The following is a 17,005-nucleotide window of genomic DNA, read 5'->3' as shown; positions in this document are numbered from 1 at the left end:
GTGTGGAAAAGGTTTTTATCAAACATCAACTCTTAAAATCCATATGCTTACTCACACTGGAGAGAAGCCTCATCAATGTGCGCAGTGTGGAAAAGGTTTTTATCAAACATCAACTCTTAAAAGCCATATGCTTACTCACACTGGAGAGAAGCCTCATCAATGTGCCCAGTGTGGAAAAGCATTTACACAAATGTCAAGTCTTAGGACCCATATGCTTACTCACACTGGAGAGAAGCCTCATCAGTGTGTCCAGTGTGGAAAAGCATTTACAGAAATGTCAATTCTTAGGACCCATATGGTTACACACACTGGAGAGAAGGCTCATCAATGTGCCCAGTGTGGAAAAGGTTTTTATCGACCATCAGCTCTTAAAATCCATATGCTTACTCACACTGGAGAGAAGGCTCATATATGTGCCCTGTGTGGAAAAGGTTTTTATCAAACATCAACTCTTAAACGCCATATGCGAACACACACTGGAGAGAAGCCTCATCAATGTGCCCTGTGTGGAAAAGGTTTTTATCAAACATCAACTCTTAAACGCCATATGCGAACACACACTGGAGAGAAGCCTCATCAATGTGCCTAGTGTGGAAAAGCATTTGAATGGACCACAACTCTTAAACACCACATGCTAGTATGGCACATAGAGTATTGTACTCACATATTATTAGTTATTATTAGATAAGTGTTTATGCTTAATATACATAAGTAGGTTTGCAGACACCCCTTATTTAATGTAGCCTAATACTAGTATACTTCCAAACTACACACTATAGAACGCACGAGACCACCTGAAAGTTTAAAGCTGTGGGTTCGAACGGAGTTCTTCAGTTTGTATCTGGGACTCGAGTAAAGCACCTGCTTAGCCACATATTGTTTCAACTCTTATTCTTTCAGGTGGGTTAATTTCACGTATGAATGGGTATTAACACAGTGTAACATTAGTGTATCTTGTCTGGTATAGAAACTGCCATTTTGTCACTAATAATGGTTAGTATACAACTATGAAGCGATTGTGTGATAAAACCGGATGAACGTTATTGTTAGTTTTGCTTGCATGCTAGCATGCCCTGAACATCGTTAATGAACTTAGTCAATGTGAGTGTGAGTGGTCAGCTGTAACGCTTGCCTACACTATTACATAGAAATGTAAAAAAGCCAATGACAGTAATATGAAAGCTTATACCGATTCTCACTCGACTTCTTGATGGTAAAACGTCAACTGTCCGAGTGAAACAGCTGACTAGCAGCTGAGTACGGTTCAGTTTATCGTTGCCACGGCAACGGGCAGCTCATTGGTCATTTGTACATAAATAAAGACGTGTAGTTTAGAGTAGGAATTTATATGTTGTATTTATATGTTATATTATATATTATTATAATTATATTAATATCATATTAAAATATTATAATTGCACTGTAAGTTATAATTTGTTAGCCTATACTTTTTGTCATGTATTGTATTGAGTTTGTATCTGGGACTCGAGTAAAGCACTTACACCCACATATTGTTTCAACTCTTATTCTTTCAGAATAAACCACATCATTTAAATATGTCACCAGTGGAGTAAATAGAACTTCATATGTGTAACACTAACACTCACTGGAGAGACAGGTCATAAATGTGCCCAGTGATGTCAATGGGAAGGGAAGTCTGACACCGAGGCACCGAAGCTCGTATCACTTCCGCGAAGCAATCTGCTTCGGCACAATGTATCGGAGCGCGTATCAAAGTTGTAAGGTCACGTGACTGATGACGTACGAAGCTTCGGACGTCGCTGAAAAGTTTAAATGGGATATTTGACATAGGGGCACCGGTGCTTGTATCAAACTCCTAAAGCGTTACGGGTTCGATAAACCTTAAAGTCCCCAACACATATGTTTTGTTGCACAGGCACCCTTCTAAAATTGTAGCCCTACACAAGCACTTCACAATCCCCATTGTACACAATGCCCCATGTTTTCACAATGCCCTTTATATGTTTTCTGTTATCTGACATTACTGTGGTCATCTACAGCAATTAGCCTACGTTATTTTGCCATTAGTTTTTGCAAAACATCAAATGAAGTCTTAAACACAACCACAATAGAGAAGCATGCAATATCAAATAATGCTAACTCATGGCAATTATGAACATGGCGGGATTTGAACAGCGGTCGCGCGTGCGGTATACGGACACGCTACCACTCTCCCAAGGCCATTTTAAGATTTTCACGGAAACCTAGCATTATTTAAAACCAAGCACATTGCATTTTCAATACGAATTATTAGAAGCATATGAAAACTATAATGTTTATTCCAATGACTGTAGGCCTAATAGTTTTTACTCACAAGGGAACAGAACACGTTGTCTCTCCGCTTTGTTTTACCAGTGTCAGAGAAGGGCCATTTGGTCGGCATGTCGCTTCGTCTGTGATTGTTTAATCGCTAATGAGAGCCGCCGTTATGTCTGCTAACCACCAGATGTCACTGTTTTGTATTCGATGCTTTGACACTTCGAAACACTTACGATACAATCAGGAAGAACCTTCAAAGCCTCATGGGGCTTCATTCGCCTAACCCTAGGAAATTGTTTTATTTGCTTCAACTCTTAGATCCCTGCTTACACATACGGGAGCGAAACCTCATGAATTGCGTTTCTAATTCTGGTTCTAATTACCCCTGAGTTCTCGCGAGAGCACAACTTGGACTTGTCTCTGTGGACTTGACTCTGTGAGACACTCTGGCAATGAGCAATGATGCACGTTACTTTTACCCCAACATTCCGGGGAACCAGCTAAACTGATGAAGACAGCGCTGCAATGTTGGAGGACAGTACACATTGCTCGTAGTGTTATCCAATTGCGTCGAAGTCCGAAATCATTCAGAGTAAACATGGTCTAGTGTTATCCAATTGCGTGCAGTGAGATTTTTAAATGCATGGTTGTTGCCGTCCCTTGAGTTGGGAATAGGGGTGGGCGATATGGACAAAAAATAATATCTTGTGGAAATTGCAGTAAATTGCAAGAGACAATTTCTCACGTTGAGCACACAAATGCGTGTGTCGTTTATTTTCATAGGAAAAACACTGAAAACTAAAATGGCGCTGTCCAGCAACAAAACAGGCATGGGGCTACACGTCATCACACATTCATAACATTTAAAGGGACCACGATCCCTGAACAGTTATACTTACATGAAGTAACTCAGACAGAACAAAGTGCTGTGTTTAATATAAACGGTGTGTAGAACCACACTTAATAACAAAGGTGAATTATGCCGGTCACATTCACTAGACACGTCCCCCCAGAATTCACCATATCAGAAGTACAATCAACAGTCAACGGGGAGGTGGGCGTATTAACCGTCCACAACGGCTGTGCTGTACCGGAGGTCGATGAGACCCAACTGCGGCAGGTGTCCCGTCATGACATGGGTGTGGGGCATGGCGTGTGGGAGGCTTGGGAGAGAGGGGAGTAGGGGGTGGGGGCAGAGCTGGAGGCCGTCCGCGTCGTGGGGGCTGGGCCAGGTCAACGGGCCTGGCCACATCCAAGTGAGCCGGTTTGAGGCGGTCAATGGAGAGTCGCTCCGGTTTGCCGCCCATGTCCAACACAAAATGTTTGTCTCCTGCCTCCAAAACACGGAATGGGCCCTCGTAGGGCGGGCGTAGCGGTCCTCTGTGGGCATCGTGGCGAATGAAAACATAATCAGCCGTCTGAAGCCCAGTGGGAATGTGCGACTGAGGGAGGCCGTGACGGGAAGTAGGGACAGGTGCGAAAAGCCTCGCATTGTCCAATAGAGTTGACCGCTGGAGAGTAGCGGACCAAGGAACCGTGGTGCTAGGGACAAAATCCCCTGGGACCCGCAGCGGCTGTCCATAAACAAGTTCGGCAGATGAGGACTGTAAGTCCTCCTTTGGCGCGGTCCTGATGCCCAGCATCACCCACGGGAGTTTGTCGACCCAGTTGCTGTCTTTGAGGCTGGCACGCAGGGCAGCCTTTATTGACCTATGAAAATGTTCACAGAGTCCGTTAGCCTGCGGGTGATATGCAGTCGTGCGGTGGAGTTTCACCCCGAGGCTCTGTGCGAAAGCATTCCACAGCTCAGACGTGAACTGCGCGCCTCGGTCAGAGGATATATCCGAAGGGGTGCCGAAACGAGCAACCCAGGTTCCGATAAATGCCCGTGTCACCTCAACGTCAGTGGCACAGCCTCAGGCCAGCGGGTGGTCCTGTCAACCATGGTTAACAGGTATGTGAAACCGTGAGAAGATGGCAGAGGGCCGACCAGATCTACATTCACATGGTCAAAACGTCTCTCTGGAACCGGGAACAACTCTAGCGGGGCTTTAGTGTGACTGTGTACTTTGGCCCGTTGGCACTCAACACAGGTGTTAGTCCAGTCCCTAACGTCCTTCTTGAGGCCGTGCCAGACAAACTTTGCTGCAACCAGTCTCTGTGACGCTTTCGAACCTGGGTGGGAGAGACCATGGATGGCATCAAAAACTTGTCGTCTCCATCCTGTGGGAACGATTGGCCGAGGACTGCCTGTGGAGACGTCACACAGGAGCGTGGTGCCAGCATCTCCAAAAACCACGTCCTCGATCTGCAGCCCTGTAGTTGAGGTCCTCAGGAGTTGCACGTCCGGGTCTGTGGTCTGATCTGCTCACATGCGGTGGTAATCAAAGGAAAGATGGACTGCCCCCGCCACAGCCCGTGACAGGCAGTCCGCCACGTAGTTGTTCTTACCAGCAACATGTTGCAAGTCTGTAGTGAACTCTGAAATGTAGGACAGATGGCGTTGCTGGCGGGCGGACCACGGCTCCGCCACCTTGGCCATGGCAAAAGTCAGTGGCTGAGCCGTGGCGACCTTCCAGCAGGGAACGAAAATGTCTGATGGCGAGGTAGAGACCAAGCAGCTCCCGCTCGAAAGTGCTGTACTTACGCTCGCTGGGACGCAGCTGACGGCTAAAGAAAGCCAGCGGCTGCCAGGCCCCGCCTACCCACTGCTCGTAGACAGCACCGACAGCGTAGTCCGAGGCGTCCGAGGTGATGGCGATGGAGGCTGTTGAAGAAGGATGCGCCAGCATGGTGGCATTCGCCAGGGCTGCCTTAGTGGCAGCAAAAGCCTTGTCCCTGCTCTCTGACCAGTCCACAAGGTGCTTGGGCTTACCTTTCAAGGCCTCGTGCAAGGGCCGCATAAGCTGAGCAGCTCGAGGGATGAAGCGGTGGTAAAAATTCACCATGCCGAGGAACTCCTGCAGGGATTTGACAGTGAGCGGGCATGGGAACTTTGTTACTGCCTCCACCTTTGATGGGAGAGGGACTGCACCGTCCTTAGTGACTCTGTGTCCCAGGAAGTCAACGGTGGAGAGACCAAACTGGCACTTGGCGGGGTTGACAATTAGCCCGTGTCGCCAAGTCGCTCAAAAAATGTTCGGAGGTGCGCCAGGTGTTGAGACTTGGACGTGCTCGCTACGAGGATGTCATCCAGGTACACAAAAAGAAAAGGTAGGTCCCGCAAAACAGAGTCCATGAGGCGTTGAAAAGATTGGGCGGCGTTTTTAAGGCCGAATGGCATGCGCAGGAACTCAAAAAGACCAAACGGCGTGATCACAGCTGTTTTGGGAATGTCCAGTGGGTGCACCGGCACCTGATGATATCCCCAGACGAGGTCCACCTTGGAAAAAATCACCTTATCTGCCAGGTGAGCTGAAAAATCCTGTATGTTCGGGACTGGGTATCGGTCAGGTGTTGTTGCCTCATTAAGCCGCCGGTAGTCGCCACACGGCAGCGCCAGCCGCCGCCCGGTTTTGGGACGATGTGGAGGAGTGATGCCCACGGGCTGTCGGATCGACGGACTATACCCAGGCGTTCCATGTTTGCAAATTCAGCCTTTGCAACGGCAAGCTTGGTCGGGTCGAGGCGCCGAGCGCGAGCGTAGACTGGTGGACCAGTAGTGGCGAGATGGTGCTCCACACCATGCTTCACAGCGGATGCAGAGAAAGTGGGCTGAGTGAGCGCTGGGAACTCGGCAAGTAGACGGTGGAAGTCATCTGAGGCTGATAGCATGCTAGACAGTCGTATGGAGTCAGTCCCGCTGAGCGTGCAAGTATAAGAACAAAATGTGACGGCGTCAATCAAACGGCGGTTCTTAACATCTACCAACAGTCCATGTGCACACAGAAAATCGGCTCCGAGTAGGGGAACGGCAACCTTTGCTGTAACAAAGTCCCAGCCAAACCGCTGTCCTCCGAAACACAATTCAACGTACCTCGTTCCATATGTGCGGATGGGGCTACCATTGGCAGCTTCCATAGGGGGGTTGTCAGTCACCATGTCCAAACGGGATGCAGGCAGGACGCTCCTCTGTGCTCCCGTGTCGCACAGGAAACGTCGTCCGGAGATGCTGTCAAGGATGAAAAGCAGCCTGCCTACGCGGCCGACGCTCATGGCCACTACTGAGCGCCGGCCCTGGCATTTCCCGACCCGCCGAAACTGCACGGCGAACGACATTTGTTAGCCTTGGGTCCAAACTTGGCATGATAAACACAAGCCTGAAGACTGTTGGGGGCCAGAAGACTGCTGCCGACGAGAAGTGTTTGCAGCGATGAGTGTGGAGTCATCCAGCGTCACAGGAGCGATGTGTGAGGGAAAAAGCGCGGCCACACAATGTTCCTGACTTGCCAGGAAGAATTTGTCAGCCTCTTCAGCCAGCCTCCGACTGTCAGTGATTGTGGTGTTGGCTAGTGCAGCCCTGACTTGGGACGCAGAAAAAGTTGGATAAAAAGAAAATCGGGTCTGTGCTCACCCAAGAGATCCAGCATACGGTCCATGAGCTCAGATGGTTTGCTGTCACCCAGTCCTTGAAGGGAGAAAAGCCTGCTGGCTCTCTCAGCGTCTGACAGTTCAAAAGTTTTCAACAGGTGGGCTTTGAGTGCTATATACTTCTCAGTCGCCGGAGGGTTTTTAAGAAGACTCACTACTCTGGATGCTGTTGAATTTCCGAGAGCCGACACAACGTAGTAGTACTTTGTTGTATCCACGGTGATCTCACGCAACGCGAACTGCGCTTCAGTCTGGGCAAACCATGCCGACACCGACGATTCCCAGAATTCGGGGAGTTTGAGGGTAACAGCGTTCGCGGTCATGGTCGTGTCGTGTCTCTGGATACGTCCAGCAGACTAACGTCGGGGTCATCAGTGTGGAAATTGCAGTAAATTGCAAGAGACAATTTCTCACGTTGAGCACACAACTAAACTAAAATGGCGCTGTCCAGCAACAAAACAGGCATGGGGCTACACGTCATCACACATTCATAACAGTTATACTTACATGAAGTAACTACAGACAGAACAAAGTGCTGTGTTTAATATAAACGGTGTGTAGAACCACACTTAATAACAAAGGTGAATTATGCCGGTCACATTCACTACAATCTCGATATTTTTTGTGATTTTGACGATAATGATAATTAACCAGCTGTATCGCTGTGTGGGGCGGAAGCTGCACTGAATACAACAGGAAAGCCCTGCAGCGCATAGTGAACACAGCTGGAAGGATTATTGGTGCCTCACTCCCCTCCCTGAAGGACATTTACACCACCCACCTCACCCGCAAGGCGACCAAAATTGTGAGTGATGCAAGTCACCCCGCTCACAATCTGTTCGATCTACTGCCCTCTGGGAAGAGGTACAGAAGCCTGCGCTCCCGCACTACCAGACTCACCAACAGCTTCATACACCAAGCTGTAAGGATGCTGAACTCTCTCCCTCCTCTCCCCCCTCCACCCTCAGCTACATAACATCCTGGACATTGGACCCACAATGGCCGCGTGCACTACTCCACTTGCACACCTGCACACTTGTACACTTTACAACTTGTTGTTGTTGTCCTGAAAACACAACACTTCTGCTGCTCTTACATAACTTGCACCACTATGTCACTTTCTTTCTTAGGTCAAACAGAACTACCCAAGCCTTTTATTGGCCTGACTTTGCACTAGTATTTTATTGACTGTCTATGCACAATCTCAACCAAATTTTGCTGCTCTTATTATTTTTTTTCATTATTATATGTGCCCTCTTATTTACTTACTTTTTTGTTTACTTGAATGTTTGTCTGTGGACTTAAATTGGTAAAATATGTCTTGTCTTCACCGTGGGATAGTGAGAAACGTAATTTCGATCTCTTTGTATGTCTGGAACATGTGAAGAAATTGACAATAAAGCTGACTTTGACTTTGACTTTGACTAGTCGATATCCTTTAAAACATTGTTTTTGTTAAAGTCTGAGTTACTTTACAGCTCATTATTTATGAATAGCATCATTACAATAATAACCAATATCCTAACCTGTGACTTTTTAACCAAATTAACCAATGCATTGTCACTCTATGACACATTTCCAATTCTGCCCCCACTTGTGTGTGTGGCAATGACATGGTCTAGCCAGCTACATTAGAGAAGATGAATAGGCCTAACAGTTTCCCAAGAGAAAGTCTGAAGCTTAAGTTCAAGAGCAGTTTAAGAGCAATCATGTAGGCTAGCATTCTAAGTTACAGAATAGAAACTAATGTGTTAGCTTATGGCTAATGTATTTGAGAAATCCTGATTTGAGCACCAATTGAGATGCTAACGGTTAGCATAATCGGTAAACGTAGATACTTGGAGCGAACTTCAGTCCATTTACAAAAGAGTTACATGAGAATAGTTCTTTGTTTACAACTGACTATTAAAATACTCAAAGGCTAATGTTTTCTCTCGTGACTGTCTCATCAATGCTACTTGAACAGAAGTAGCCGCATAAAATCCCAAGTAGGCTACTCTCGCTGCACAAAATAAACATTTGGCATGCGTGTGACAACGTTGTTGTGACCCACTAGTGATCACGTGACACTTGCTCTGCTGCAGCCAGGGGCTTCTCCCGCATACATGGGAATGTATGAGTCTTCAATGCGTGATTTTGAGTGTTTTTTTCCCCATAAGTAATTTAAATACTCGATAATGTCAATTTGCACATTGTTAAAACAACAATCACGATATTATCGCAGAAGATATATATATCGCCCACCCCTAGTTGGAAATTACATTGTTCGTGGCCAGACCCTTAATCTTTCTATTTTACCAGGGTCTGGATTTTCCAGGATAGGTTCTAATATGGCATCGGTGCCAATGCAAATGCTATTAAAAACATTGAATAACAATGGATATTGGTGCATCATTTTGAAATTATTTACTTTGAGGAAAATGAATATGATTATACACAATGTATTTAAGAATGGTGCCCCCCCCCCACACACCAAATCATGTAGCTTTAATTGATTATGTTAACATTACCTTTCCTACATACATAATTAATGGATGTTATTGTTTGATTGTTTCTCAAAATAAATTTGCTGAGACGGTGCAGCAACAACCTTATCTGATTTGACATACAATGACCCATGTTTTACTTTTTAGAACTTTGTTAAGAAATTGCATGTTTTTAATTTCACTAATCCAATTTGGAATGTTTTCAAGGTCTATTTTATATAATCCAAAATTGTGTTCGTTAAAATACATCATATTGTAATGCATTAGAGAAAAGGAACAACGCCAAGGAGGGAGACCACTGTTGCACTGTACTTACTGTGTTTACTCTGTAAAGCAACCTTGGGTGCTTTGAAAGGCGCTATGTAACAAATAAATGTATTATTATTATTATTAATTATTATTATTATTATTACTACTTAAGCATTTGTTTGAAAGGATTCAAAACCAAATTTGGAACCAAAAGAATTGAGAACCGCTGCTCTATAGTGTTTGATGCATGTAGATGGAGTAGGATGGTTTTGCTCATGTAGTGTTTGATGCATATAGATGGAGTGTGATGGTTTTGCTCCCTTTGTGTTGATTGGCTGATGTTAAGGCTGCACAATTATCACAATCGCTGATTAGAAATAACTCCAAGGAGGGTGTCCCCAGTGTGGAAAAAGTTTTTCACACACCTTAATACTTCAATACCACGTGGTAAAACATACGTTGAAGAAGTCTTACGAATGTTCCCAGTGTGTTTTCCATGTTTCCCAGTGTGGAGAAGGTTTTCCATGCACGTCAAGCCTTTCACGCCATCTGCGTGCACACAAAGGAGAGACGCCTCGTAAAAGACTCGTGCTTGCCCCCACTGAGAAGCCTCATAAATGTTCCCAGTGTGGAAGAGGTTTTTCACACACGTCAAGTCTTTCACGCCACATGTTTGTACACAAAGTAAAACAGGAACATGAAGAATACAACGAAAGACACGAATTGTATTTGATCGAGATAGCACAGAACAGATGATCCACGGACAGAATGATGAACTCAACCTGCAACTCCCTCATTCTAATTCTAAGTCTGTCTCTATGGTAACTCTTACAGGTGCATCAGAATATCCACACAGGATAAAACAGGAACATGAAGAATACAACGAAAGACACAAATTGTATTTGATCGAGATAGCACAGAACAGATGGTCCATGGACAGAATGATGCACTCAACCTGCAACTGACACGCAAAAGAAGGCTGTACCAATGTCTGTACACAGCCCTGAGAGAACTCGAGAAACACCAGCAGACACATTCTGTAAATGTACTCATTGTGGAAAGAAGTAAAAAATAGTAGACGTCACGTCGGTCATTCCATATTATGATAACTGTGTGAGCCCCCCCAGAAAAGAAAGAAAAAAATAAATAAAAAAGTCATTTTGAATAAATATTAATTTCTTAAGAAATGCTACGACTTGATGCTGTTTAACTCATTTACAAATGGTGCACTGTCATTTTAAGAGCATTGTCTACTTCATGGTATTCATAATATTCTGCCAGCTCCAATCAATTATAGCATATGGCTGGTCCACAAACTCTAACATTGTGCCACATTTATAGCACAATATTAGCAATGATAAGTATATGAAGTTGGTATAAACAACCTTCATTCCTTTGGAAATATAAGTGTTTAATGACATGCTATCTAGATATTTTCTGTTTGCAATTAAAAGTGAATTATGAACCTGGTAGCCACTTACAGTAGCTATCTGAGTGGAATGTGATTCAATTGGCATCATGTGCTCAGTTTAAGGGAAACGGATTAGAAAGACCACTCTTCATATTCTATCACAGTCCAAATCAGTGTGTACAGCCTGTCAAAGTGCCCTCTCACCTTTTAGGAATGGTCAGTAGTGGGAACCAGATAATTCCGCTAGCGTTGTTTTTGTTGTCCTCATGATTTCCTTTTAATAGTTTCTTATATTAAAAATGTGAAATCAATTATCAACAATGACAAGTCAGCTGGAACCTGCCACTCTCTCTCCCACCAGCCAATCAGAAAAGAGTATTTCTTCTCTCCGGGTAATAATGAAGAATAAGCGCTTAATCTCATCTTTAGCCAGGTGCTTACTCACACTAGAGAGAAGCCTCATAACTGTGTGGAATTGCATTTATACAAATTTCAACTCTTAAAGATATGGGCCCACTTCATAGATTTTCATTATTTGACCTGACTATCACCTATAGCCTGCTGTTAATTGTTAACAGTTTACTGTTATGTATTCCTACCATCATCTTGTTAAACACTGACACGTCAGATCTGTATACTGTTGTGCAAATATTTTCTTAAAACAACAACTTTACTTTTAACTAAGAAATTAATTCAAAAACAATGGGGGTCTATGGAGCGAGACGGCTAAATTTGTCTCTTTCACCACATTGTCGTTGAGAAATCTCAGATTTGTTTGTAATTTTTGCAAATTCAACATGGATTATAGGTCGAAAGTTGAATGAATGAGTACTTATCTCCTTTCTTGGTTGGGTCGTTGTTGCCCATAGCACAATAGCATTCTGAAGTGTGAAATTAAATTGAAAATGAAATTAATTAATGACGTCATTGGCACGTTTGAAAGGGTTTTTAGGAAAAAAAATAAGTGACTCAAAAATATAATAGGCTACTAAGCAATGTGCATTTTCTTTGGCCTCCCTTTCGAATGCAACATTCAAATTTCTGGACAAAAAATGATATCTCGAGAAGTGGATTTTGAAGGGGACAGCTCCATAGGCCTCCATTCATTCTGCAATCGCCCGCGTGCGCCCTCACGTGGAAACCAGAGACGGAACTGTTCTCCCCTTTTTAGACATTCTCTGTTACAGTCTAAAAGCAAGAAAAGCGAACTCAAGGCTTCTGTAGTCCCACTCCAGCCCAGGTGGTGGAAGTAGTACACCTTAATCTTGGTTTACCAGTCGCCATTAAATGGTAGAAAAGAAGATCTGAATATTCCTCCAGAGTTCCGTGGAGCTAGCGACAGTAAGCGACAGTACGCGACAATAGCGGGCAATATGGCGGCGAAAAGCGTCAAAATAAAGGTACAGATGAACGATCAGATAAAGTAGGTTAAAATTCGGTTTTCAGAGTATTTTTCAAAGGTTTACACGAAATGTAAACATGTTGCTGAAACTTAGCCTATGTAAATGCATGTGCAAATGTTGTAATTGTAGCAGAATTGTCTTGCTAACATCCTTGTAATTGAACGGAAGTGATCTCACGCAACACCTTTCTCAATGCAAGGCAAGACAAACCAGAGCCCGTCTAAGGACATTCTCTGGACAAACGTCTCCATCTCCTGATGTAGGCTACTATTAAAAGAGAGGGGAACAAAAACAAACATAGAAAAAGGGGATAATAATGTACTATACATCGATTTAAAGTTAATGTTTTTATACAATTATACTTTGCATTAATATAATTGTGGAAGGATTACCTTTTTCATTAACAAGACCTAAAATAACACTATTATCAAATAACACTTAGTTCAAACTTAGGGTGGTAGGCTAAAATGGACTCCTTGTACTTTCAGAATAGATATTTATGCCAAATTCGTCTTTATAGGTATATGCCATACTAACTCTATACGGACTCATATAGCCTACCCTAGGCCTGTCATACTATACACAATACTATTGAACTTTAAATTGTGTGGCTATGGAAACAATAAGTTGTGCATATTTAAAAGGGGGTAAAATGGACTCCTTATAACATATACTTTCAGAATACACATAGATATTTATACCAAGTTCGCCTTTGTAGTACCAGGCAATACCAAGTCACTAGGCCTTCTATTGACACACACTGTTGAACTTCAAATTGTGTGGCTGTGAAAACAATAAGTTGTGCATATGTAAAAAGGGAGTGAAATTAAATCCTTATAACATGTACTTTCAGAATATATAAAGATATCTATACCAAATTCGCCTTTGTAGGTACAAGGCCATACTAACTCTGTATCAAGTCATATACTATGTCTGCCATTGACATACACTGTTGAACTTCAAATTGTGTGGCTGTGAAAACAATAAGTTGTGCATATGTAAAAGTGGGGTGAAATGAAATCATTATAACATGTACTTTCAGAATATATATAGATATTTATACCAAGTTCGCCTTTGTGAGTGCCAGGCCATACTAAGTGTGTACCGAGTCATATACTATAGGCCTGTCATTGGCCCACTGTTGAACTTCAAATTGTGTGGCTGTGAAAACAATAAGTTGTGCATATGTAAAAGTGGGGTGAAATGGAATCCTTATAACATGTACTTTCAGAATATATATAGATATGTATACCAAGTTCGCCTTTGTAGGTACCAGGCCATACAAACTCTGTACCGAGTCATATACTATGTCTACCATTGACATACACTGTTGAACTTCAAATTGTGTGGCTGTGAAAACAATAAGTTGTGCATATGTAAAAGGGGGGTGAAATGGAATCCTTATAACATGTACTTTCAGAATATATATAGATGTTTATACCAAATTCGCCTTTGTGAGTACCAGGCCATACCAAGTGTGTACCGAGTCATATACTATAGGCCTGTCATTGGTACACTGCTGAACTTCAAATTGTGTGGCTGTGAAAACAATAAGTTGTGCATATGTAAAAGGGGGGTGAAATGGAATCCTTATAACATGTACTTTCAGAATATATATAGATGTTTATACCAAATTCGCCTTTGTGAGTACCAGGCCATACTAAGTGTGTACCAAGTCAAATACTATGTCTGCCATTGACATACACTGTTGAACTTCAAATTGTGTGGCTGTGAAAACAATAAGTTGTGCATATGTAAAAGGGGGGTGAAATGAAATCATTATAACATGTACTTTCAGAATATATATAGATGTTTATACCAAATTCGCCTTTGTAGGTACCAGGCCATACTAAGTGTGTACCGAGTCATATACTATGTCTGCCATTGACATACACTGTTGAACTTCAAATTGTGTGGCTGTGAAAACAATAAGTTGTGCATATGTAAAAGTGGGGTGAAATGGAATCCTTATAACATGTACTTTCAGAATATATATAGATATGTATACCAAGTTCGCCTTTGTAGGTACCAGGCCATACAAACTCTGTACCGAGTCATATACTATGTCTACCATTGACATACACTGTTGAACTTCAAATTGTGTGGCTGTGAAAACAATAAGTTGTGCATATGTAAAAGGGGGGTGAAATGGAATCCTTATAACATGTACTTTCAGAATATATATAGATGTTTATACCAAATTCGCCTTTGTGAGTACCAGGCCATACTAAGTGTGTACCAAGTCAAATACTATGTCTGCCATTGACATACACTGTTGAACTTCAAATTGTGTGGCTGTGAAAACAATAAGTTGTGCATATGTAAAAGGGGGGTGAAATGAAATCATTATAACATGTATTTTCAGAATATATATAGATATTTATACCAAGTTCGCCTTTGTGAGTGCCAGCCCATACTAAGTGTGTACCGAGTCAAATACTATGTCTGCCATTGACATACACTGTTGAACTTCAAATTGGATTCCATTTCACCCCCCTTTTACATATGCACAACTTATTGTTTTCACAGCCACACAATTTGAAGTTCAACAGTGTATGTCAATGGCAGACATAGTATATGACTCGGTACACACTTAGTATGGCCTGGTACCTACAAAGGCGAACTTGGTATACATATTTATAAATATTCTGAAAGTACATGTTATAAGGATTCCATTTCACTCCACTTTTACATATGCACAACTTATTGTTTTCACAGCCACACAATTTGAAGTTCAACAGTGTATGTCAATGGCAGACATAGTATATGACTCGGTACACACTTAGTATGGCCTGGTACCTACAAAGGCGAACTTGGTATACATATTTATAAATATTCTGAAAGTACATGTTATAAGGATTCCATTTCACTCCACTTTTACATATGCACAACTTATTGTTTTCACAGCCACACAATTTGAAGTTCAACAGTGTATGTCAATGGCAGACATAGTATATGACTCGGTACAGAGTTTGTATGGCCTGGTACCTACAAAGGCGAACTTGGTATACATATCTATAAATATTCTGAAAGTACATGTTATAAGGATTCCATTTCACCCCACTTTTACATATGCACAACTTATTGTTTTCACAGCCACACAATTTGAAGTTCAACAGTGTATGTCAATGGCAGACATAGTATATGACTCGGTACACACTTAGTATGGCCTGGTACCTACAAAGGCGAACTTGGTATACATATCTATAAATATTCTGAAAGTACATGTTATAAGGATTCCATTTCACCCCCCTTTTACATATGCACAACTTATTGTTTTCACAGCCACACAATTTGAAGTTCAACAGTGTATGTCAATGGCAGACATAGTATATGACTCGGTACACACTTAGTATGGCCTGGTACCTACAAAGGCGAACTTGGTATACATATCTATAAATATTCTGAAAGTACATGTTATAAGGATTCCATTTCACCCCACTTTTACATATGCACAACTTATTGTTTTCACAGCCACACAATTTGAAGTTCAACACTGTATGTCAATGGTAGACATAGTATATGACTCGGTACAGAGTTTGTATGGCCTGGTACCTACAAAGGCGAACTTGGTATACATATCTATAAATATTCTGAAAGTACATGTTATAAGGATTCCATTTCACCCCACTTTTACATATGCACAACTTATTGTTTTCACAGCCACACAATTTGAAGTTCAACAGTGTATGTCAATGGCAGACATAGTATATGACTCGGTACACACTTAGTATGGCCTGGTACTCACAAAGGCGAATTTGGTATAAACATCTATATATATTCTGAAAGTACATGTTATAAGGATTCCATTTCACCCCCCTTTTACATATGCACAACTTATTGTTTTCACAGCCACACAATTTGAAGTTCAGCAGTGTACCAATGACAGGCCTATAGTATATGACTCGGTACACACTTGGTATGGCCTGGTACTCACAAAGGCGAATTTGGTATAAACATCTATATATATTCTGAAAGTACATGTTATAAGGATTCCATTTCACCCCCCTTTTACATATGCACAACTTATTGTTTTCACAGCCACACAATTTGAAGTTCAACAGTGTATGTCAATGGTAGACATAGTATATGACTCGGTACAGAGTTTGTATGGCCTGGTACCTACAAAGGCGAACTTGGTATACATATCTATATATATTCTGAAAGTACATGTTATAAGGATTCCATTTCACCCCACTTTTACATATGCACAACTTATTGTTTTCACAGCCACACAATTTGAAGTTCAACAGTGGGCCAATGACAGGCCTATAGTATATGACTCGGTACACACTTAGTATGGCCTGGCACTCACAAAGGCGAACTTGGTATAAATATCTATATATTTTCTGAAAGTACATGTTATAATGATTTCATTTGACCCCACTTTTACATATGCACAACTTATTGTTTTCACAGCCACACAATTTGAAGTTCAACAGTGTATGTCAATGGTAGACATAGTATATGACTCGGTACAGAGTTTGTATGGCCTGGTACCTACAAAGGCGAACTTGGTATACATATCTATATATATTCTGAAAGTACATGTTATAAGGATTCCATTTCACCCCACTTTTACATATGCACAACTTATTGTTTTCACAGCCACACAATTTGAAGTTCAACAGTGGGCCAATGACAGG

General features: G+C 42.2%; 4 protein-coding genes across 15 annotated transcripts in view; 2 read left to right on the top strand and 2 right to left on the bottom strand.

The window, feature by feature from the left end:
• Nucleotides 1–10,316, top strand: part of LOC121718869 (gastrula zinc finger protein XlCGF57.1-like) — a 58,530-nt gene extending 48,214 nt beyond the window's left edge. The window contains exon 4 of the mRNA XM_042104243.1: nt 10,183–10,316. Coding sequence (XP_041960177.1) covers nt 10,183–10,301 — 119 coding nt within the window. The 3' untranslated portion in view covers nt 10,302–10,316. The remainder of the gene's footprint in view (nt 1–10,182) is intronic.
• LOC121718789 (zinc finger protein 708-like) overlaps nt 1–17,005 on the top strand; it is a 712,111-nt gene that overhangs the window by 5,786 nt on the left and 689,320 nt on the right. The gene's annotated exons all lie outside the window — the stretch shown is intronic.
• The window catches only part of LOC121718874 (gastrula zinc finger protein XlCGF57.1-like), a 404,172-nt gene that overhangs the window by 88,424 nt on the left and 298,743 nt on the right, over nt 1–17,005 (bottom strand). The gene's annotated exons all lie outside the window — the stretch shown is intronic.
• The window catches only part of LOC121718943 (zinc finger protein 239-like), a 627,858-nt gene that overhangs the window by 437,425 nt on the left and 173,428 nt on the right, over nt 1–17,005 (bottom strand). The gene's annotated exons all lie outside the window — the stretch shown is intronic.

This window comes from Alosa sapidissima, chromosome 9 (genome assembly GCF_018492685.1).
Source record: "Alosa sapidissima isolate fAloSap1 chromosome 9, fAloSap1.pri, whole genome shotgun sequence".
In the NCBI taxonomy this organism is placed as follows: Eukaryota; Metazoa; Chordata; class Actinopteri; order Clupeiformes; family Clupeidae; genus Alosa; species Alosa sapidissima.
This window is presented reverse-complemented; position numbering and strand designations above follow the sequence as displayed.